The 26,374-nt window shown below is 39.7% G+C and overlaps 1 protein-coding gene across 3 annotated transcripts in view; it reads right to left on the bottom strand.

Annotated features, from left to right (window-relative positions):
- Tsp (Thrombospondin) overlaps positions 1–26,374 on the bottom strand; it is a 113,767-nt gene that overhangs the window by 56,488 nt on the left and 30,905 nt on the right. For all 3 annotated transcript variants that reach the window (XM_083140517.1, XM_083140530.1, XM_083140522.1), the window contains exon 3: positions 4,034–4,257. In XM_083140517.1, coding sequence (XP_082996643.1) covers positions 4,034–4,257 — 224 coding nt within the window. The remainder of the gene's footprint in view (positions 1–4,033; positions 4,258–26,374) is intronic.

Raw genomic sequence — 26,374 nt, 5'->3', positions numbered from 1 at the left:
TGCAGTCTTGTCAAGTTCAGAACCGTAGGTAGGGGGTGGCGGGAGTTGGCCCTGGACACCGAACGATCTAAATGAAAAAACTGTTAAAGAGAATGGCCATGGCGCTCCATGAATATTTTTGCGCCATATTAAATCAATATTGTTTTCATTTTGCAAAAAATTGTATCTGAAATTTTGTTGCTCGCTTCGCTCGCACTTGTCTGTAATGCATTGTAAATTGCCAGAGTGAGAAGTACTGCTGCTAAACGTTTTTCTCTTAAATGCATGAGTAATTGTTTGGAGAAAACGGAACGCGCACATTTGAGAGACAATTTATATGATAATAATGTTGGTTTGTTATGAGGCGGTTGAATTGATCATGTATATATATATATATATATATATATGGGGTATATAGGTATATACACACACACGTCGATGCAATAAAACTTAAAGAGTGAGATAAAATTAGTTTTTTCTTTCCCGACTGAACTTTCTTGAAGGCTTTTGCCCCCCCTCCTAATCAGAGGCTCTGTGCATGCCTATGCCAATCGATGGCAGTGTACATAGAGAAAGTGATAAAAAAGAGAAAGATAAGAAAATGGAGAAGCAGAAGGAGACAAACAGAACAAAAAAAAAGAGTCACGAACATCAGAGCAGCACACCTGAAAATATGCCATGATGACGTCAATATGGATAATGAACGCCCATGGAGTCTGTTCATGCCAGATAGATTATTCATGTATCAATCAAGTGAATCCAAATTGCCCGGTAAGGCAATTTCTTTTCTATACAAGAAAGAACGAACAAGGAATCTGCGAAAGTCAAAGTCAATCGCAGCCTGAATGCTAATCCAATTAGCAACTCTTCCAGTGCCCTTTTTCTGTGACAAGAAAGGCGCGTTGCGCAATGCAAGTCCTAACTGCACACTGCAATTCCAACCGCGAGCTCTCTCACCTCCGACGAACCCCAGCTGTTCCTCTCAAAATATGCGTTTCATGATTTTAGCAGCCGGGATGCTCGGGGAAACTTGCAAAGGTCAATGCCTACTTACAAACGCTTTTTTTGACCCCATTTGCTGATTCGTATCATCGTCCGTGTGTAGTGCGAGGGAGAGAATTGTAAACAAGCTGGTAAACCCATTGACGAATATTTTGGAGAGAGCGATCAAGAAGAGGCGATGGCGTCGCTACGACTACTGAAAGAGCAGCAAAAAAGGAATATTGCGCGCTTAATCTCTTTGCGATTTTCGCGACAGTTCACTCACTTCAATCATCCTCTTGTCGCTTTTATTTAGTTTTGGTTTATAGCTATCATCGATTCGCAGTTTCTCCTTTAGAAATTATGCCTAATCCATTTTAGGTTACTAATTTTAAAACTTATTCTCTTGTTGTGCCTGTCTTTGCGATTAATACGTTTCCCGGTTATTCCTTTAGCGCTTATTCGGGCTGTGATATGTAATTTTCTTGCTTAATTCGGTTCCCAGTTATTCCTTTAGCGTTTATTCGGTGTGCCACACGTTAAGGTTGAATTTCCCAAGAAGCCATCAACACTGAGCAAGCCCACATAACCACATGATAACACATCGGGCGAGAATGAAGTACCAAAGTTTACTTTAACCTGCCTGTTCCCCCTCAAAATAGGCACACAACTACAGCTATTGAACTGTCTTGTTCTCTAGCTTAGAATTATGTATTTACAATATTAATTGTTTATTTAATTGTAAGCGTAACACTTTCATGTGTGTATTTAAGCCAAAAAGGTGTTATAGAGAATTGATGAAAGAAAGTCCTAACCTTAAGTATAATCTTACTGAAAATAATAATAAAAATAATAATAACACAGTTAATAATAATAATAATAATTTTCCATCGTTCCATCCCCATCAAATCTGTAACTATAGTGGTTCATCCGGGTTCTTTCTGGAGTCAGTTGTTTATTTACAGGGTAAGCCCTCAGTTTCGATCTTAGCAGTTACGTGATTGGACGCAAGTGAATCACAATTTAACCAACTCTGACAGGTGTCCCAGAAAAAAATTAGTCCCCGCTTCGCATATTAACTCACGTTAGAGTATCTTATAGCATCAGATTCTGGAGGCAACTAAGCACAAGAATTCGTGGTTGAGAACCAAACTCATAAATAATGTTTCCACTTAGTACTACCTCTTCAATGGACTCAAATTAATTAAAAAAAAAAAAACCTGTATAGAGGCTCGACACATTTTCCAGCCACCCATATCTCTCTTTCGCATGTGATGCAAGTGGGAGGGACGCAGTCGTCATTACCTTCCTTATATGGAGCGAACATGCGTATCGGTGCGTTGGAGTTGAAGGCGTGTTAAAATTTGTTAATGTGGCTGCCTCCCTATATATATATATCTTTTTTTTTTTTCCAAATATAATTTCAGAACGAGTTTAAACACCTGTGGTTTATTTGGACAATTCTTGGATCACACATCTTGTGATGTCAAATATGACATAGCATATGCTCTCGTCTACTTATGTTAAGCGACTGCCACATCTGTAGGACTCTAATGACCATCCTTGGTACCTTCATATACATATGTGTGTGTCTTAATAGTTTTGTGTAACAGTACTTCAGTATTTGCAACCGTCCAATGGTATGAGGTGTTGTAACATCTGGTGAACCGTTCAGGTAGCAGGTCTATGGGCCACTGTCGCACTGAAACCTCGCAATTGTCGTCTTGCAGTTCCGGTAATGTGGATTCCACTTCAAATTTTGGATTCAGTCCCGATTAGCCTGTCTGAACATAAGGTGGACTTTTAGAAAACTCTGCCTAATTAGCGTAGCACACTGGGTAAATAATGCATTTCAGAAGTTCTTTTTTATCGTTGGGATTAGTCCACAGATGAAGAAAACCGACGTAAAATAACAAAAATATGTAGCAGTTCTGTCGTGGTTAAATGATACCTGGTCTCAGAGGGAGCCCTCCGCTAAATTCTCTAGATAACATAACTTGATGTAGCTAGCGTAAAATGGGGTCATTGGTCTTACAATTAATACTACGAAGCTATATTTTTGCATCGATGCGTTTTTAACTTTGTGAAAATTCATATGCTTTCATTATAACAACAATGAACATATTGTTTTACTTGCCGTGTTTCCAGCCTATGTTATAAATTACGCGTACTAACAGCAGGACCGGACTGCGTCACCGGGCAAAACCACGATATCCTGCCTCTGCCATCAAGCTTGTGTTTCTCGTTCATAGATGGCTAAAGAAAAAAATGCTACAAGTCGACAATCATTTTATAACCTCAAACATGCATACTGACAACCCAAAAGATGCGAGAAAATGCATGTGTATTTAATAATAATAATAATAATTCGCAGTCTCAATTCAACTCTTCCAAATAAACATTTTCTACACGAAAACACCATCAGAATTCTGAGGTGTGTCCATTATGAGAAGCAGGCGCCCTACTAATAAAATGCCACCGCCCTATTGGTGTTCCCAGTCCGGTTCTAACATTAATTTTTCATGTTCCCTAAATAACTATTGTCTGTCTCTACGTGCATGCCAGATGTTTTGACACGAGCTCTGTAGGTTGCAAATCGCACTGCCAGATGGCACCACTCATCAAGCTTCGAATCACGTCCAAAGACAAGTTATATCTCTTTTCGTCGATTTAGGTGTTGTTCGACAAAGTAAATTTTTTAAATTTCGCGACGGACAATACTTTATAATGCAAAAGACCTTGTGTGGATGGATACCTCTCATGGTACTCTCTTTCTATTTTGGTCATTTACGACGATTTTCTACCTGTTGAGCTAATCGTGACGATTAGTGAATGATGAAATGATTAGTGGGACACACAAGACGTGTAAGGAGGTCGAACCTCTGGCTTCGTAGCGGGTCACGCTGACAACTCCACCGCTACTGTTCTCCTGTTACTAACTGTCAAAGTTACGGTTGAGCAATTTTTTGGTCACTTCTGTGTAATATACACCAGATGCTAGAAAACATCATGTGAATCACTCTGTATAGTAGAAGTAACTTTTAATACAAGGAATCATGGAAGGTGTACTCACCACTTGTGCCCTGGGTTCGGTCATCTTGGCATACATTTCCTTCATCGTTCTCGGAGTGCTGACCATCCCCATGTAGACACAGTCCACGTGCAGTGACACGTGGCCTCCAGGCTGTTTCTGGTTGACCCCGAAGAGCAGGGAGTTGAGGATGGAGCGATCGGTGATGGTCTCCACGGTGAAGTGCTGGGATCTCGTTCGTCCATCTTCCACTGTCTCCACAATGACTGAAAGTTTAGGAGGAAAAAAAAGAAATAGTTGAACATCTGCTGCCAATCACGTACAAGGGAGAAGTTATAAATGCAGTTATAATCACTTATGGCCTAGAAATTTTTCCTGTTCTAGTGGTGTATTTAAGGGAGATAATTATATGGGCCTGTGGGGCTCTAGCCCATCCAATAATTTGCCTGTTATTATATTTTATTTTAGAATAAACTCCCGCGTTTAAGTAAACAAATATTGCCTTACTATACAGTTAAAGAATGCTCACAACTTAACTTCTGACCGAGTTTTTCAAAATATTTTAAAAATACGTATATGTTACTTCTACAATATGATGTTTTCAGTGTCCTATATGATAGGATGTGGTCTCGTTGTCGTCTTCTTACCTCTCGGGATAGTGCAACCACAGGCAAAAGGGCCTGCGCAGAACCACGTCTCCTGTGCATCGTAATCGCGCATGGAGGGGAGATATAGAGTGGAACAGGCTTCCTTATGGCCCAAGTTGAACGGATGGAGAGGAAGATGCGCAAAGGCTTTGGGTCGAAGCTTCTTTTGTTTGTGGCCGCTCTATAGTTTTGGTAGATACTGATAGATGACGAATTGGACGGGCGGACGCCATAATCGCATAAGCACACTTTCAGCTTTGCCCTCCGTTCCCTTAAAAAGGAAAAATGCTGATAAAAGTCCATACCGCCACTGTGAAGGATCCCGCCGATGACGTAGCATGTGAAAATTGAAGAGACCAACCCTCGAGGCCCCGTGAGGGATGAAGTCAGCCACCTGTTCTTCCCAGTGATATCATCCCCGGCCGGAGGAGAACCAGGGCCATTCATTATCCGCCTGGGTGGATCTCCCTCATTAACATTCGATGCGCGTGTAGACGCTTGATAAACGCGGCGCTGGCTCCGTTTGTGTGAGGCCGCAGGTACCACGCGGAGATCCCGGGATCAATCCGGAGACAATTCCGAATCCTACAACTCAATTTTGCTCCTTCAGATAACGTCACTTCTTTCATTAAGGCCTGTCCTCGATCTTTCACGCCCGGGCGATGCAATCTGATTTTCAGTTAGGGCGGCAAGGAGGAGCGCTCTAACGCTGTCAAGCAATCGGATAGATATAACGTTGAGCGTGGTCACTCCATAACCTTCTGTCGCAAATCAGCGCTTATGGAATACCAGTGTACACCCACGAGAAAAAAAATCTGCCACTGTCAAGCCAGACGGATACTAGGATGGTAGCCTTTGAGAAGACTCCTTTCTTTCTATGATTCTCTTGCATCCACATTATTGCCCAAATTTAGCCATCTTTTCCTGCTGTTTTTATTAAGGAAAATAGGTGCATGACCTCGCTAACCCTTCCCTGGACACGTTGTAGATCTATGTAAGTGACATTATATAAATCAACCAACGAGAAAAAGTTGGTTCAGGTTCAAACGATAGGCTAACTTGGCAAGGGAAGGGGTGTAAAGGGTGACCCTTCCACGTAGTACACCCTGGACTGCATTTTGCAGACCAACGAAGCTCTGGCGTCTGATCCTACGGCTAGTATAATCATCTATAGGGCTGTGTGTGTTGTCCTGTGTTTTGTCCTTATGTGTGCTGAGAGCCCCTTTACAGCCTCAGCTTTTAAGCCAAGTAAGAATATTGTAGTCCTTCGACATTACACTTACGTAATATTCGTTTTATTTTAGTTATGGTAAGGGGCTGTATCCCGCATAATGTGACGGGTGCAAAATAACCTAAGTGCTGACGCACCCAAAATTTGAAATTCAACAATCAATTAATTTTCAGGTTTACTAAAATTTACAATTTAATAGTACTTTTGTTAACCACTTACAATACACAAGAAAGAAATCAGCACGTTGCCTAAGGCAGTTGGACGGTAACGACAAAAATATGTCTTACACTATATTCTTCTACTTTGGGTGACAAACTCTTGGAAGTTTTAGGGGACTTCAATTTGGCAATAAAGACATTACAATATAATAGGAAAGTAGGAAGACCGACAGGGGAAACTCGGCAATATTGTGACCACGGTAACGTCCTTAAATTTAGAGCTTTGGAGTTGAAATATGTATTTGAACGACACATGTTTTCTATGTTTCGCGTGTTTCATATATTGTAAATGTAATGATACTGAGCTGAAATTTCTATAACAGCTGGATGATCTGAAAAGCTGATTCAGACGTTCATTTGAGCATCATGACAAAATTTTCGAAATTTAACTTAGCGTAATAGTTCTTGTGATATCATCAGGTGATATCAGGTAATATTATCAGAATAACAGGATGACTAATGTATTTTTTAACTATTACTTCGGATTCCAAATTAGGGCACACAAAGTAGTATTAGCTGGAACCATTACTCTATTATTTTTACACAGCTTTGATAGACTCAACGAGAATCTTCTGTAGCTTTTTAAGGTCAGCCGATCTGTTGTACCAATCACAGAAATGTTTGTTTTAGCTAATACGGTAGTCGCAAAAGCAGATTACGTCGGAAGGAACCTGTTAAGTTGATGTGCTTCTCTCAAGACAAACATTTGTCACTTCTGCCACTTGCCATATATTAACCGATCGCACTTCGGACCTCCCACAAGATGGCAGCATTAGCAATGCCGGCTTTCGTGACGTCAGTGTGGGCTGATTGCAACATCCTTGAACTTCCTGTTGGCTCAGTAGACTTCGCAAATAATCTGAGCTTGCCTTTTAATTGAGTCTTAAACCTCTATTCCTCTTTAAATCAGTGTGATACCAAGAGAAGCATACGAAATGTCCGCTCACAAACCGGCTGTGCACAGAAAGAAGCACTATCAGAGATTTTCCATGTTTAATGTGAAGTTACACCAGATAATTCTGAAATGTTATATATTTTTTTTTAATTTTAGTGATAAAAATAATATTTTCACAAATATCATTCCATGTATGCCCAGACAATGTTATTAGTAGAAGGCGGATTTTTAGGTATATACCGTATTTGCCGGCGTATAAGAGGAAAGAGTTTTATCACTGAATATTATAATTAATTAACAGTGTTTCAAATATAAATGTGTAGGTCTACCTTCAACAAATAACTTGCCTAATCTAACTAGCAAATAACACATTTTATTGTTCTTCATCAAAACCCAGAAATTCATCTCCAGAGCTAAATAAAGTCACTTGAAATATCTTCAAAATCAGAATCTGAGTCCTCGTAACGCAAATTGTCCTCTGTACAGTGGGATCCATGAGTATTACCTTGCAAATTGTCCATGACTATTTTCATTAATTTTTCTCTTACATCCTATGTGTTTTTAAGCAATGGATTTTTATGTATGCTGGTGCAGAAGTTGTCAACAGCTTGTTTTGAGTTTTATTTTAATTCTTGAAGCTTCTATTGGGTCAAATAAAGTGGACGAACATGATGATGGACAATTTGCACGGTGATACTTATGGATCTCACTGTCCTATCCAGTGCATTACTAATACCCCACTTCTTAAATGATTTAACCACTGTCTTAGTTTTCACAGCATCCCATGAAGTTTTGGCGTATTCACAAACTTCTTCCTGATGGTTTAACCTGAGTATCGGCGTATAAGACGCATCCTGTTTTTCAGACCTATTTTTATACGGAAAAAGTACGTCTTATACTTCGACTTCAGGTGGTCACTCAAGAACAGAACCCTCTAATCTGATCCAAATCTCGCACTCATCGGCTCAAATAGCGACGGGTCATGGGAATGTATTCTATCAACGCCCCGTATTAACAAGGAGAACACCTGGTCAGTCTGTGCGGCGCCTTGGAACGTGACATGGCAGTTGTGTGCAGGTTAACAGGCGGAGCGTATTTCTGCCGTGCTTAATGAATGATCAGGTGTTAACAACATTTCCAGGAGTCAATCAACGAACAACTGAGAGGGGTGGGGGGGGGAGAAGCAGGAGTGAAAAAGAGGTGGACAACAAAGATGGTGAAATCCAAAAGATAGAAAATTGATACTGACATTAAATACATTTGTGTGTGTGTGTGTGTGTGTGAGTTTATAGTCTGATTGGGATTTGATGTGCATGTCACACACAATGTAACGGGAGTGAGAAAGTTCCGACGTATTTTCATGAGTCAGTTTGCTATGGTGGTACCAGACTACATTGATGCAAAGTTAATCATAAAACTACTGAAAACAAACTCCTGTATATTCATGCATGATAGTATGTTGTCTACGTCCCGCACATATGCCAGTACAGTGTATATCACTGTGTGCACACACACACACAAACAAACCCAGGCACAGACACGGAGATAGGGCTTGCTACCATACATTGAATCATGAGGGGTTGTGATGTGTATATATATAACGTAGGGGAAAATACCACCCAGTAAAAAATGTAAATAATGTGTATTCTGCTCTCCTTCTACCTACTAATTCTCCGAAGGTCGGAGCACTAACCGTAAGGTTATTACAATATACATACTATAATGATTTTTCTTTCGTTTTTTCAGTATTATTATTATTGGGGCTAGGATGATTATCTATTCTTCATTCTTCCTATGCTCCTTTTCTCGTTTTTCCTTCTTATTCTCTTTCTATCTACCTTGTCAATTCTTACTCTGTTCCTCTATTTCTATTTTTCATTATTTCTATCTCTTGCTTTTCATGTTTCTCGGTCTTTCTTCGTTTGTTTCTTTATAATCTTCTCTCGATATTTCTGCCTCATCCTCTCCATTTCTTCAGATCTCTTTCCCTCCCCTTCTTTACACCTCTCTGTGTGTGGCATTATTAGTACTTGGGTTTGCTGCTGCTAAGACTCACGGTAGGCCAGAGCCCACACTCGCCCACGCAGAGGCGACGCCCCTGCTCTGAAACATTAAAAAGGTATGCACTAACAATATAAAATTCTAATTAATAAATTGTGTTTTCTCATGTAGCTTTCCTCATTGTGTGCACTATTTATGCAGAAATGCGAACTGGGAAAAGAAATTAGTAAAATTAAAAAAATGAAAGCATGTAGACGTATTTATTTTTATTCCAAATATCAACACCACATGCTTTGATATTTGCACACATTTCTTGTCGGTTCACTTTCTTTATGGGGCCTGAATCGTGATAGGAGCGTGTTGCTGATTACATCACCTTCAATATACGCTAGATCGAGAATGTGTGGAAGACCAGACCTTCGCACCAATTACGTGATTCCATGGAACGGTGCAATCAGGGTGCGAAATCCGGGGGGGACAGGGGGGATTTCCCCCCACCAACCATCTTGGCCTAAAGATCCTCCCCACCAAAAGTGTCTGGGGGAAGAGTATTTTTCTAATAACAACTAATACAAGTAATTAGCTTTGAGTTAATATCAAAAACATGTTTGTGAGTGTTGCATGTTTTCACTTTCTCTCTTTTACAAACCTAAACCATTAACAATATATGCACAATAAAAGTAAAACGATTGATTTATTTGCTTTATTTTACTTCGCTTTTCTGCCACTTTTGGATAATCGCTAAGATAAAAGTAAAACAAGAATGCAAGACAGATAAAAGTATGAAATCTAAATGATTTATATTAATAGAAAGCAAAAACTTAACAAAAATTATATGTAATGAAACCATTTCAATTATTTTTTAAATTTATTGACATTTTTGACCAGTTGGTAAATGAATTACTTTGCTGCTTTATAAATATCTGCTATATATAAAAGTATCAAATGTATTATTTTATATATATTTAACAATATACATATAAAATATTTAGTGATTTACTTTTACATGTAATAATTTTATATGTAACATAATAATTCATATATATATATATATATATATATATATATATATATATATATATATACACACACATGCACACACACGCATATAAATTGTGTGTGTGTGTGTGTGTGTGTGGTGTGTGTAATAATCTTCCTCCCCATATACATTTTGTGTGTGTGTGTGTAATAATCTTCCTCCCCCCACCAGTCTCCAATGATATCGCACCCTGGGTGCAATACTTAAGAGATGATAGCTTTCACCTTGTTTCTTCATATTTTTGGTCTGTTTGAGAATGTAAAGTCAGTATAATGGAGCATTGATAACATGGAATAGTTTGAAGATGTTTGACCCGAACTTCACCCGACAAATACGCCCCTGGATGTGATGAAAAATGGGAGCAAAGATATTACGAACTTAAGAAGATAACGAAATTCCATTACTGGCTAGTCTAAAAATAGCTGAATTGATTAAGTCCTCCGGCTTATCAACAATCGCCCATTGTTCAGCGATTGAGGCCTTCGAGGGCTGGTTCGTGTGGGGCCTGGGTTGCGTTCCAGTAGCTGATTGCAGAAGTTAATTGGAAGGTGCAGGTATCTGGTCCGGCAAGCCGTGAGGAAATTGAACCTATTAAGTGCTTGCAACAGGTACCACTACTACCTGCGAATGAGCAACCTTGTCAAATTGCCAAGAGGGGAAATACGTACGTTGTTTCTATGTAGGACAATACATCAGGAGGTTTAATGGGTCCAAGCACCTCCCATTAGTTCAATAAATATTTTGCACTATTTGTATTATCCTCTCAATACTTGTTTCTTGTTTAACTATGGTGGTAGTCCACAGACGTACATAGACGTTCTTCTTAAATTCTAATAATTTGATTTTCTTATGTAATTTGTTATTAAGTAACATATAAATTATTAACCTAAATGCTGGATATATCTATGCAGTACTGAACCACATGATTTTTCAACAATGAAAACAATAACTACATTTAGTAGATAATTAATCAGATTTCAAGGTGATGATAACATAGTAAAGCCAATATTAAATTGCACAGACTAATATTTAACTTGTAAATTGTTACTTAAAATATATTAAATACTGCTATCTTTGGGCATTTAAAGTTGAATACGGTCATGGGGCAATGTCGTAGAGCTGATTTAAAAGTAAGGCTGGGGAACAAATAGCTTCTATGGATTTATATTACAGAATTCAAGCACTTAGATTAAATATATATTATATATTTATATATAACTTGACTGAAGACACAAATCGGAGTACATATTAACTATTTTAATATTCTACGTGAATTAATAGTACGTACTCGGAATACGTACAACATTATGTATTTTATTGTAGCTATAAAACAGCATCAGTTACAGTCGTTTTTTTCGCTCTGAAAATGTAATTAGTATTTGTCCGTTTATCACATTCTCCAAACAAATACACTGCAGGTATTCCGGAAACTGAAAAGAACCTATTCCAGCTACCGATATAAACTAGTAAATGCGTCGGCTGGGCATTTAGTACAAGTAACAATAAAACTTCCGTCAGTTTGATACTACAAAGAATAAAAGCAAAAATGTAAAAACGCAAAGCAATGTTTGGATTAAGTTAACTTTTATGCTCAGACAGACGACTAAAGCTTAACGCCGCCCACTGAGACGCAGAGAAACGCGGCAACAGAACTTCTGTTGTCTGCTTCTATTGAAATCAAATGGTGTAACGCCACTACACGGAAACGCGCGGAACCGAAGCGGGAAATTCCGTGCCAGAAGCCTGCAGGTTGGTTATCTCCGCATGTGAGTGGGCATCAAGCTTAATTGGGACTGGAGTGGGTTTCCTACTAGTGAAATTCAAACCGCTGTAAAAATTGCCCATCTATCGGGAAGGCCCAGGTCAAATAACAAAATGAGAGAAGGCTAAGCATGAGAGAAGAGTTAGAATATCTTACAGAGAAGGTGGGCTGATGAGGTTATACAGTACCTCCCATTAGCCCAGATTTCCTTAAAGTAGTAAAAGCACTAGCTAGCAGCACACAACAATCAAGTCGATAATGCCATTTTAACTAATAAGATTTGTAAGATCAAATATGATGGAAACGGAACTCGAAAGGACACTAACCCATCTCCCATCCAACAGTAAGCAACTTCCTGCGCATTCTACAGACTTAAGAAGTTGCGCTCCCCATTAAATGTTGATGCAAGCGAGCCATATTAATAGATACCTTTAAAAAAGAAAGAAGAAAAGGAAGAAAAATTGCACGTGTAAATTATACATGGTGCCTCATCTGGACCTTGACCCGGTCTGTGTAGACAAAAAAAAAACGACTTTCGCCCATTTAAAGCTCTTTTCACGGTTGAGTTAGTAAGTAGAGTCCTGTCGTGTCGTAGAGAAAATGATTTACTGCCATTGCTGAATGACAGTCAATTGTCTGTATGAAGGCATGAAGCTGCATTCAGACGCAAGCTTACAAAACACTTGGACTCTTTCGTTCCCATTTTATATGAGTCAATTGGAAGCAGTTACGTAATTTTTTCGAGACAGAAAATACTATGGGCTTTTTTATACACTTCCCGTGCACACATGGCAAAAACATAGGCTAAAATGCAGGGGCTCAACACAGCCTACGACGCACTGGAATACGCAGGATTTCGGAGGGCGCTGAAATTGTAAAAGTGGATATTACATAGCTGCATTCTGGAGGAGGCGGAATACACAATAAAATATTTCATAATTACGAGGGTTGGCCCATAGAACTTACCGCTTGCTCATGCCAGAAAATTGTAATAATATAAAAAAAAATCAAAATATTGATTAATATTTGTGTGTAAGTAACTATTTTCAATTATATGCATCGATTTATTGGAGTTTTGTTTTACAATATTCAAGAATTACATAATAATATTAAAATACATCTTACGTAATCACAAAATGCAGTTTTCCCACACAATATTGGTGCAAAATTTCCAGACTCCGCGAAATTGCCGCTCAGTAATTTTGCGGACTCCGCAAAAAGACCAAAATGCCGGAAAAGTATCGGCTGGTATGTAAATATAATCCCGTTACTTTCCAAGGTCGATACCACTGGTATCGGTCGATACCGATTAATGGGCATTGCTATCGTCTTGCCATTTTTAACCTTCATTTTAAAAGTTCTTTGATGAGGAAAGTAATAATCGGGGATCATTTTTAGGGGATTTTCAGTTATCACCTTTGTCTCTCCGAATTCTTTACTGCTTTAATTCTATATACTTTTTATTTTCTCAAAATTTCGGGAGGGACTGAAACCCCTTCAGCTCCCCTAAGCGTACGCCAGTGCTATGACGGGGTTTCCCAATTTTTTTATTATAGCTATAGTTTTTACAATCTGTCACGAGTCCCACGTTTTGATCTTCCTCAGTAAACATGCAAATGATGTGCGGGTGGAAATTGCAATTCTTTACATCAAAGGCGGTCGTAATTGTCCCATCTGTAAATTCTGTACACTCATTTTCCATAAGTGATTGCAACCGTCCTATATTCAGCTATCTATCCCCTTAATGCTAAAATAAAATATAGATCCAATATTCTTGACAATGTTTGCTTGGAGTGAAAGTCAAAGTGCAAATCAATGATCAGACGACGCGGAGAATGAATATGTACAAGCATTTCGACAAACTTAATAAGTTACCCATGTCGTTCGGCGGAGTGATAAAGCGTAAACACCAACGGAGTGACGGACGGTGACATCTGGTTCGAAATGTTGACTCTTGTCTTACATGAGGCGCGCCCTTCCAAAGTAATAGTTCAGGTCGTAAGGGAAAATGTACTCATTACGGTTGATAAATTAAGTAGGTGTGTCACACCCTGCGTGCTAGCACGTGTTGAACGGGTTGCTCCGTAATTTCGAGATTGACCAATAAGAGGGAGTACCTAGTTGGGTGACAAGCCAATGATTGATAGGAAAATCTAAAGGCGTTCGATTCACATCTAGTGGTATTATCCAGACGAGATTTTCGTAGAGTCGCGGTCTCGCTGTTCTCGACCTCGTCTCGATATCGAAGGGCAAGTTCTTGCAGGATTCGCGTGTATAAGCAACTTATAGAATGTGCCACTGCACAAACTTTCACAGCGTACAGAGATGATTATGGCAAAACCCACTTTTTTCAATAAACTATTTCTGTTTGACATCTCATTTCGACGCTACAGACCCCATCCTCTCGAAAAACTAATTTTTGTCCCAAATATATGTCGCCACGCAGTAGAAGCTCACAATCGCCAGTAATGGAGAAAATCACATGGATATCCTTGGTAAGTCTGAAGAAGTCGCAAAGCAAATTTGGTTTATGCGAATTTTTCAAATATCAAACCGAAGTCGATAGAGCCGGAAGCTAAATCTCTTTCTCGTTTCGATTTTACAGAGGCCTGTCTCGTTCTTGGTAGTCTCGGTCTCTGCACAGGGTGCACTTCGTAGCTCACTTTCCTCGCGATGCCCTTTGTAATAATCAAGTAAAAGTATGACCTTGGCTCGGAGCACATCAGTTAGAACCTAAACACATTACTTATGTTTTGTATTTTCCTGCATTTGACCCTTCTTTGGCTTATAGCCAGTGATGTGCGTCTACGCGTAAACAACGATAGTCTACATTCTACACGTAGACAATTTTATACACGTAGATTACGTAATCTATGTAAACAACATGGCGAAAGGTGATAACTTAGCAAAGGGCGCCGTGGAATTAAAAGAAAATTATACTTCGTATAGGTTGCTGATGTGTAAGGATAACTTTTCATACTCTTTCCTCCAAATTCGAACAATTTCTCACCTAGGAAGAAACCTAATATAGGAAATATTCTAGTGTTTTATGGGGAAAAGACCACTCTTGGCTCACGACTGCCATCTGTTTTTTGTTTTTTTGTTTTTTTGCATACTATTTATCTTCTTCCATAGTTGATGATGGAAGAGAAGAGAAATTTTGTTGTAATATGTAAACTACAACCCAATGTAATCTACGCGTAGATTACGTGTACACAACACATGTAGACGTAAACTTATAGTCTACGGCACACCACTGCTTATAGCTCATTATTCAGTAATTGTTCACATGTTCACTACATTTTTATATTTTCTTACAGCTTTTTCAACTGACTTGTTCATTTTCTTTTATTCTCATTCCCTCCTCCTAAAAATTCTACAACGGTAAAGCCATCCATTAGGCAATCTAAGTGCTCAGAGAGAAAGTTAGTGACTTCTTCTTACCTGAACGCAGAAAACGATATTGAACGGAAAGAATCGAATACTTAAGTTACACGAAAAAAGTGTAAATCACCAAACACCGGGCTACGTTCAATTATACATGAATTTTCACAAGTACAATGTTGCCATTTGTTTAAAATAGAAGTTTAAATAATAACATTTGAAGTAATTCTGCGTAATTTTATGTGCAATTATCTCATGATTTAAACCTAATTTTCAATAATTTTTAGGTTAACATTTTCGATTTCTAATTGCCACTATACTGATCTCATCACCTCCAAAAATGGCCTGGGTCGAGAATGTTATGTGTCTTCATGGCAGGGTGCAATGTGCAAGTGGGGGGACTTTACCGCACAGAAACTCGGACAAGAAAACGTGTGAGCGGGGAAAAAGCAAGAATATTTTATATGTACAGTTGGCGACAAATATAGGTCTAATAGTAGTCTAATTGTCCAAGTGAATGTGTACTTTCTAAATCCTTTTAATATTTTCTTCTAATTATTGTCAATACTACTACTACTAATAATAATACAGTGTATTTATCTCACCGAAAAAAAATAATGCCAGTATATTCTATGCATTTCCTGTTCGCGAACACCTATATACAGTGTGGTCACTAAGTCTGGAACCAATGGTGTATTTCTTCTGGTTACAGGCGAGCTGTGGCAATGCCTAAGGAAACGCAGAAACATTGGGATAAGAGGCTCTGTGGAATGGTCTCAGCCCGATGCCGTATGGGGAATTTTGAATTCTGAGATGTATGCAGTGAACATCCGTGATATATATTATCTCCTGGAGAGGATAATCGCTGCAGCGGCTGATTTGATTCTTGAAGAGAATTCAAGAAACATGTTGCAACGTTTAAAGGAGTGTGATGACACAGGTGTCGGACATGTGCAACGCGTTATCCATTAAATAAATGTGAAAGAAATAAAGTTCCAATGTTTCCATACTTTATGGTCACCCTCTACAGTAATGAATGACCGCTCACTTAAAATCAAAAGTTTAATTCACGGATTAATTACAACCCTTATAAAATGGGGGAAGCTTCTCCATTCGTTAGTCGAACCCACACAATTTTTTTTACCAGTACATTAAACTAAAGACGAGCAAGATTATATTTTTAAAGAATGCATTACATGAGGAAAGACCACTCTCATGCCCTCTGCTGCTTGGTCCTAATATTGGCGATTATGTCACGTTGTGTATGCAAGAGACATGCTTCATCATCTGTTTCTTGAACGGCGGAACTTTTATTTCAATTACACCGCTCTGAGACAGGTCTGTGAGCTGGACCATTTGTCATTTGAAAGGCCTTCTGTTGGTGCCAAGCCGGCCTGTCATTTTGTCGAATGAGCGTCAGTCAAAAGTGAGCAAAGGACACAAAGTCAAGAATCGTGGCAAATGGGAAGAGTAAGCGAATTGATATACTTCATGGCTCAGTCGGCAGATGGCAGACACGTAGCTGTGCCCTTTTGTACACTCTGATGTCATGAAACGCTTGCAATTTCAGCGAAGAATGGCAAAGTCTTGTTAAATATTTATATATTTTATACTTTTTACCATTCTAGAGAGACAACAGATTGACTGAAAGTGAAAGATTTAACACGGTTTTCTTTATATGTGGTGAAATATATGATGAATACGTGGTGAAATATGTGATTGAGGATGAGACAAGTGTCGTCCGAATTTGGAAACGACAAAGTTGCAGACAACGAGACCCTCCTTCTAGTTCGACTCTTTGATATGTTTGAAAAGAAATCCAAATTTACTTTAATATCAATATTCCAAGCGAATATCTCTTGTAGACATGTCATACATTTTCTTTAAAGTAAATACGTCCGTGTCAGAGTGGTTAGCACAGGGATCCCGGTTTCAAATCCCGGCCTGGGTGTTCTTTGCGAGTATCCCCTCATCATATCATCACTCATCCTCATCTTCGCCATTAGCCAAAACTGGCAGAAAAGAGAAGTAAAATTATACCACAGTGTATAGCCTATACATCAATCAATCGATTAAAGTATACATTGTCCCAGCTATCTCTGGAAGAAGGGGGGGTCGAATGGGCATAGCGAAGCAGTACACGCTGTGTGAAGGCTGGTAGTCGCATTCCCCTCCCCCACTCTCCACGCAATCCCGTTCCTTTCACGTGTTCATTGGTGGAGGCGTCACTGCTTGCACAGACTTGTTTTCGTTCGCCTGCTCCAGAGATGACTGAGACAGAGTGTAAAAGCAAAAACAATGTCAATTATGAGCTTGCGCTGCGTGGTTGCATATACGAGGCGTATTCGGAAAGTAAGTACCGAAAGGGTGTAAAAAATAAAGTAAAATAGTTTCGTACCTTTTTTATTTGCATTGCATTCTACAGACCTTAAACTACTTTTGTACGTAGTTTCCACCATTGTTCAAGCATTTGTCGTAGCGTGGAACTAGTTTTTGTATCCCATCATCATAGAATGTTCCCGCCTGTGACGAAAGCCATCCATGCACTGCTGCTTCGACGTCGTGATCCTCGTCGAAACGCTGACCAGCAAGAAACTTCTTCTTCAGACGAAGAAAGAGATGGTAGTCACTTGGTGCCAAGTCAGAGCTGTTGGCGGATGAACAAATTGTTCCTATCCGAATGACATGATGACATTTTGAGTTTATTGGGCCGTATGCGGACGAGCATTGTCGTGAAGCAACACAATGCCTTCGCTAAGCATTCCGCGTCTTTTGTTCTGAATTGCACGACGCAGCCGGATTAATGCGTCACAGCAGGCATCTTTGTTGGTGGTCTGTCCTCTAGGCAAGAATTCAACCATTCTTGCATTCAGAAAACAAATCACAGACCGGACTTCACAGTCGGCGGGCCGATTGATTTTCTTGAACATTTCAAACCTTCAGAAAACTACGACGAAAAAGCATGACCTGTTCCCACGCGTGCCTGTGGCTAACTAACGCAGGGGGTGCTATTCCGGCTTCCCGCGCTGCGGCGGCACGTGAAGGTCTTCTGCTAGAGTGACGTCAAAAAGGGGACACCTCAGCTGCGGGCCGCTTAATAACATGTAAAATCATACAAGTTTATCGCCTCATGGAGGCGATTATAACTCTTGGGAAGCAATGTTTATAACATGTAGTTCTTCCTCACTGCTTTCCCGTACCTTCTCAAGTTAACTGAGGATGGCAAACTAACAAATTCATGCTGAATTCAGCAAAAAGGGAATCCATGTCTTTGGTTCTTTAACACTATTTGTCTACACTTCTACACGCAGCAATAAAGTTGGTTGGTTGGTTGATTGGTTGATTGGTTGATTTGGTGTTTTAAGTCCACTTTATGCACAGTAAGGCTAATCGGGACTGGACCTACAGGTTAAAGTGGAATCCGAACCACCATGTACCTTCACCGGGTATCGACCCCGGGACCCCTTGATTGCGAGACACAGCAATGAAGTTAAATGATTATTAGATGAGAGTCTCATCTTGAGATGAGCACAGTAGATAGAACACCTGAAACAATTTGAAATGCCTGTGTGTGCTGGAGGGGGGTGGGAGTAGTGTCTCGTGCGCATATTTTCATGCAAATAGTTTACTAACTTAATTAATTATAGCGTGGACATAACTGCAACAGGATCGAGAGAGTAAGATTGAACGGAAAGGATTAAGCAAGTCCCTCTATATGTATATAACCGGTCTCCATGACAGAATAACGCTTTGGGAAGCCAGAGGCCCCAGTTTGAACAATAGTAAGGCATATAGCAATGTTTGTCTCATTCTCCACTCATTAGTTCATCATTCATCCTCAAAGTAGCGATCAACCCAGTAGAAATTCGTCTTTAAATGAACGACACATACACACATATTGATTTGTTATTATTTCGTTTTTCTGCTACTTCTGGCTAATCGCGAAGATGAGGATGAATCGTGATAAGATGAGGTGGTTGAAGGGACAATCATAAACATGTAAGGACAACACAATACGAGCCCCACCAAGGATTATACTGGCCACGAGTCCAGACGCCAGAGCCTCGCTAGTCATTAGTATGCAAAATGCAGTCCAGGGTGTACTACGTGGAAATTAATACAATTGGGCACTCAGGATATATATATATATATAGTATGTGTGTGTGTGTAACGACCTTATATTTAGGCTTTTTTGTAGTCTTTGGGTCCTGTCGAGTTGCATCCACGGGAAGCTCCAAAATGTCGGTGTTGTGTGTGTGTGAGTAAAACTATTATTATTATGAAGTTACAGTTACGCAATAATAAACTTCTAACCCGTATGAATGCAAATATTGCCATCAGTTTCAATAATACGAATGTCTATAACAGTATCCTTCTTATTTAATTTTTATTTAACACGTAGTGTTTTTTTTTGATACGGATGAAACATGCATCAAATTATGTCAATATATTGTACATATATTCAGGTAGTGTTGTATTTTAAAAATTTCCAGCAGTAGAATTTCAGCAACTTCTTTGCAGGGGCGACTTATTGTTGACAAGAATTAATTGAAGTTACTGCTGCATAACATAATAAGTACGAGTATATTGCAAGATCATAGAGAAAATGTAGTGGGCGGAGGATGTCTATGCAATTGATCCTAGTGGGGGAATTTTGTTTAAGAGGATTTTCTTAACTAGAGAGATAGCATTCCAAAACCTTTCTTTGAGCACTGCTGCCTCTCCTGTGAAAAAAATCTTGCGGGCGTCCTTGTCAAATTGCGTCATTACGAGGCAAATATTTTTTTCTTATTTTTGGGTTGCTTTCCTGTAACTTTTACCTAATTGGAAGGCGAGGATGAGTAATGAATATATGAAATAGATGGACACCCGCAAAGGGACACAATGTCCAGGCGGAACTCGAGCCTTAAACCTTCGCTGGGTAGCGAGATCGTTACTGAACCAATTAACGTTCTCACCTATTTCTATTTTGAGGGCTTCCCGGATGGCGTAGTGGTGGCGTCATCGACTTATAATCGAGGGATCCCGGGTTCAGTACCCGGTGGAGGCACGTAGTGGTTCGGATCCCACTTTAAACTGTCGGTACCTGTTTTAATATTTTACGTCGCTTTTTAACATATAGAGCAAACTAGGTCAATGAAATGAAAATGAAAGATGAAATAGATAAGACACACAATGATACACACACATGCCTCAACCAAGGTTCGCTTCTGAGTTCTTAGAGCGTTACGCTAGCGATTTCTCCAGGTAAGGGATATACGATAGACGATTTGACGTACACCGAGGGGGTTCATACCTGCAGTTAGGAACATTCAAATGGAAAGTAATTGCTTCCAGTTTCCGAAAGCGACATGGCTTTCATTGTTCGGTATAAGCCAACTTCGAGGCACAGATTTCTCCCAGATGTCAGAAAAATCTACAGGTCCAGTAGTAGCGATCAGGTATTCGTTTACAGAAGTGCTTGTGCTGTTTGTCTTGAATACGAGTATTAAAGCGAGTAATTTTAGGTCGTATTACGTGTATTCGGTGTCTGTACCATGAATAAGCGTGCCAAAGGTAAACATTCTTGTGCTCCCCGATGGCGTAGTGGTGGCGTCATCGCCTTATAATCGAGGGATTCCGGGTTCGGTACCCGGTGGAGGCACGTAGTGGTTCGGATATCGAAAAAGTTATTCAATTTGAGATTGTGTTTGCATCCTTCCATGGGTCAACTGTTTCCAAGCAACATAAAGTTATGGACACTCTAAAGGCAGTACTTCAGTCATAATTTCCTGAAGTTAACGAAAAGATTATTTCCCTGTATGTCAGAACAAGAACTTTTATTAGAATTCGACATTTGAATAAACTAATGAAACTCAAGTCCATGGAAGCAAGTGCAGCGAGAAAAAGACGACAGTGGGTAGCATCGTCTTCAAAATCATAAGTCTCCAGAAAGGGTAAGTTGTAATGAATTTTTATTCTTACTGATATTTATTTCCGCCTCGGCCTCCACCGTATAGTGATTAACAAATCACATTGCTAAACCAAGACAGAGGCCAGGCCTATTGTTCATGTATTTGTTATTTGACGTCGCTTTTTTACCACTTTTGGTTAATCGCGGCGATGAGTGTTGATCACATAAAATTGATGAAAGAGCAGGCACAAAGAACATCAATGCCCACGACGTGACTCCAAGTCGGGAACTTCAGTGATGGGATTCAAAGTCGAACACGCGGTTGACCAGATTCGCCATCAAGCTGGCACGAGTTTCTTTGAATTTATTAAGGGATTACGCTTTCCAACGACATTGCATTTTATCCATTTATTATTTATTTATTAATTTCTAAAAAACATATTTTGATGTTGCGGTATTTTAAACACAAATCATTTTAAGTAGAATATTTCTGCAATTTTACCATAGTGTAAACCTTAATGTAAGCGAAAGCATGTGTGCATCACTAGTTAAAGATTTTCACATCTACAAAAAAAAGATATCCAAAACCCATTTCCACCTCACTCAAGGATCATGTTAATTCAATTCAGATTGTACGCGGGTTCAGTGCCATGAATCTAACCTTTACTCAACAGAATGAGATTGGTTCATAGAATGTATCGCCGAAAATCAATTTCGCTGATATCCCGTTGTCGCTGTTCTATTTTCATTAGATACGAGCTCTTACCATTTTAATCCTTCGTTTTAAAAGTTATTCAAACACAAAAAAAATTATCGGGGGTCATTTTAAAGTTTTTTTTACTTCATTACTGTCTTCATTTGATTTTTTTATTTTCTAAGAATTTTGGCGGGCTGCAGCCCCTTAAGCCCCCCCTGCGTACACCAGTGCTTGCCACCACACTCATCTAACCTACGCTCCCATCAAATTTATCATTTCATCATTCATTTTTATTGTTGCGGTTACACTAAATACGTAGAAAAGCGACGTCATATAACAACAGCGACAGCGACATCCTATGTATACTAGATATATAAATTATTATGAACAAATTATTAATAACAAACATCTGCGAAAATTTGAAGGTATGAAGGATAATAAGTATTGGTGTGGTAGCGAAATATTTAATACGTAAAATTGTATTTATTTACCTATACGCAACTTCAGATTTCAATGTAGGGGCGATATAAGAGGATAGTCGTGATTACTTTTTGTTTGATTTGTATAACGCCATTTATTGTAATTGCGTGCTGTAAACTTCTTCATATTATTGCCTAGGTCTTATTCCTTGCGTTTTGCTTATTATTCTGCTGCAAATGGTCAATAGAACCAAGATATGGACAATTAAAAATGAAAATATTTCCCGTAAGCTTCCATTGCTACGCGAGCCTCGCCACTTGACAGATCCCCTTGGTCACGTCAGAGTTCGTTGCGGCTTCTGGCCAATGGTAGAGCTCCGTGTCTCGGAATGCTCTTCCTAAAATACTTCTATATTCCTTGTAACTAACGGATGAAGGACGTCAGCGAGAACTCACACGTTCGCGACTGCAGCGCTACAGCCGCAATATTTGCAAACTGTACTTACTTTACGAATACGCTTCGTATATTCAGGGCAGATTTTGGTTTCTTCTAGGATCCATAGCGTCGAAGAGACGCGTCAATCAGAAAGCCGTTTGTTTAAATGATCTCTGTACGTTGCGAAGATTTGTTTGTAGAATGACACGCTCTATATATCCAGGCCGATACTCAACTAAGTCTCGTCTCGTCTCGATACCATCCCCACAATTAACAGTGAAGAAAACGAAGTCGTTCATTCAGCTATTCCGTCCATGAACACCACGCCAAGAAAAGAATTACGACCTGTTCAAAGTAGGCCTATCAGATCGTGTTATGAATGCTCTTTCGCACTATACAAAAAGGGAGGGGACCCTCGTTAGGCATTTCAGTAATACCCATCAGAGAGAAGAGAACTTGTTATGTATTTATAGATTCGTGTAGGTGGAGCAATCCCGTTTCCTTGCACGACCAGTTATATATTAGGGCACTTCTGTTGACTAAGAAAAAGCTGACGGAAAGCGAAGACCTACCTCTCCGAAGCACAATACATGCTTGGTCATTAAGTAGCTTTGGCGCAGTATTGCCACAACCAGTGAGTACAATATCCCTTTCCTAGGTACATAATTTCTCTTTTTCTATTTTTTCAGGGGTCCCAGCTTCGAATCCTGGCTTTGGCATGGGGTTTCATAGCGAGTGTTCCTTCATCAATTTTATCATATCATCACTCATCCTCATCTTCGCGATTAGCCAAAAGTGGCAGAAAAGTCAAATAAAATAAACCTAATAAATCAATCAAAATCTGCGAGGGCATCCTCTAGATTCTTTCCACGAAGTGAGGGGACAAGCAAAGCAATCAATAAAATCAATAAAAAAATGCTTCTGTGTTAAGTTATCGTAGATCTGTACCCGTCTTACTTAATTATTAGTCCTTTACAACAGTTAACGCCAATAAAATTTTAATTATAGTCAATTTGGTGAATGTATTTCATAACGCAAGAAAAGAAAATGTCCTTCACATTTCAAGAGAGGTTGAATATAGTCGAATATATTTACTTCATATTTACTTGTGATTTTAATATTAACCCCATTTCACCATGAATTTCTCTGCGTATAGGGAAATTTCTTTCATGTGGCAACACTGATTTAGTGGCTTACAGTTGTCAGGGATTACAAAAACAGATGGGCCACTGTTACACCGAACTCACGTTCTTCGAGGCTGCCGAGCATGACGCTGCAGGCAATACAGAATGGAGAATCCTTAACTTTCGCAATAATTCAGTGTAATTGTGAAAGAATACAGCAGTGAAAGCCCTTTGCTTACTAGGCGTGGCTTCGCGGACAAACCTCCCGCCCAACCATTCCATATTACTTCCAATGTGAGCATCATTTGTGTGATATACGAGGGCCAGAGCTTGTAGAAGTACACGATATAACAGGGTGGGCAAACACGTGCATGACCATGCAGTACGTCTACTCGCTTATTTACCACTTCAACTTGCGGGCAAGCGTGTTTCTAAAGCTTCAGTGTAACCGGTTTCATTAATTGTACAACAAATGGTGACATCTGGCTGGATGCAAGCAATCTGAAACCATTGTTCTTGTGTTGGAAAAGCCTACAAGCAACACAAGGGCACCGTTTCACAATAGGGATTGAGAGATGAAAATAGCGTAACACCAACAAAAATACAGTTCCCCACCTTCTATAGTTTTCAATATTCTGTATGAATTCACCGTTAAACCTGTGTTTGCAATTTGTCCATTACCATAACCAATCTCTTCGTTTACTCTTCGTCTTGTAATCAAAGGGTCCCGGGTTCGATACCCGGTGGAGGCACAAGTCGTTCGTATCTCACTTTAAACTGTATGTCCAGTCCCGATTAGCCTTACTGTGCATAAAGTGGACTTAAAACAACAAATCAATCACTCAATTTTCGTTTACTCAGTTGAAGGAGGGAAAAACACGTTAAGAAAGTAGCTGGCCTCCGAAGCGGAGTGGTCAGCGTTCGAACCCTGTTTTAGGCACGAATGTATTATTGGGTCAGGGGCTCAAGATAAAATTTTCTCCCGGGCGATTTCACCTTGGATTTCTGGCGCCCCTATTTTACACCCTGCGACCCATAATTTTCTACCTCCGCCCAATAAAATCTTGACCATGCTATATATATTTACTGTTTTCATTGTCACGGGCTATAAAAAGATCAACTCAAGTCAACTCAGCAACGCAACAACGCAGAATCGCTCCACGTGACACCTGTCACGCGGATTAAACATTACATGAATTATAATACGGTCAGGATAAGTGCCTACAGTCGGAGTTACCGAGAATAAACCTAGGAGGATTTGATTTTAAGTACCTGAAATGACGTTACATAATACTATGGTGGTTCTGAATATACACATATATTAAAGCACAGATAAATACACAGTACATCTTGCCCTCTTTCACTCGATCTCTCATTTATACACTCATTCCATGGCATATTGCGACAATATGACAATTACAAAGGTTAGATTAATTAATATTTTGACTGTACTTATGCTATTTCTTGGCTACCTTGCCGTTTACAATTTACCGTTTAGGATTTTAAGTATAAAGTGAATAACTGTTCCTTGTGCGAACCCCTTTTATCTTTTCTGAAGGTATAAATATATTTCAATGAACTATTGTCTGCTGTTAACATAAACTCTGATCTACAACATTGATTGTCCGCCGGAATACCGATGTCTAGTTATGCCCTAGCACTGATTTAAGTTATGCAATGATTTGATTTACGCAGATTCGCGGTAGATTGGCGTCATCTCTCTCACACACGCACATGGTTGGATCTTACCTTCGCGGCATTCCCTCTGACCTGGGTAGGGTGAAAGTGGTCCTACAGTTTTGGAAGACGTCTGCACTCCATTGTTGCACTTCGCGGTTATCCTGGTTGGCGAAAATGGATCTCCCGGCAGTTCCGTATGGCATCATCGGATCCTGCCTTCTCTCGTTCACTTCACAGGGACGTCCATGACGGTACACGTACACTGTCGACTCCATACGACAACTAGCGCAGTAATAGGTCAGTCCTTCACGGTTTCACATGGACTCACATGGCTATTAAATGTTATTAACTTCTGCTAACTTAGGACGTTGTTTCAGACGATTGACACAGGTGGACGTGTCTGGCGTTATTCTCACATACCACGCGTATGTGCACGAATGCGTTGACGGCGAGGGGGAAACGACCCCTTGGGTCTACTCTGCTCTACTCCATTGCTCTAAAACACTCACTCGAGGAAAAAACAAATCCAGACTTCGGATCCGATCGCGACTCTGAGCTAGGTCGCACGTAGCTCACACTCCGGTGGCGATTGTAGGCAAAACTGTTTTCTCGCTATTCCGAATCATCCCTTTTATTCCAGATTTGAACGAAGTGACGCTCTAGCCTCAGTGTTTAGGTATGCATTTATTGTTTCTGGTGCTTTGACCGTTGTCCTCCTATCCTGGTCAACGCTCACTCCGGTCCTTAACCTCTGGTAGCAGCCCCTCGTGCAGAGATTAGGTTAAATCCTCGGCTATTGTATTCGACACGTTCAGTAAGGGCCAACTCACCAGGATACCGTCTCCCATTGAATCCAGCGACGAATCTTTAATAATTCATAACTCCCGTATTTCTGTTCTGATTAGGCTCAAATCTTGGAATAAGTACTTTCATGATGTGGTCTTCCACTGGTTAAAA

This window comes from Lepisma saccharinum, chromosome 1 (assembly GCF_977018435.1).
Source record: "Lepisma saccharinum chromosome 1, izLepSacc3.1, whole genome shotgun sequence".
NCBI classification, from domain to species: Eukaryota; Metazoa; Arthropoda; class Insecta; order Zygentoma; family Lepismatidae; genus Lepisma; species Lepisma saccharinum.
Note: the sequence above shows the minus strand (reverse complement) of the source record. Positions and strands in the feature narration are given on the sequence as shown.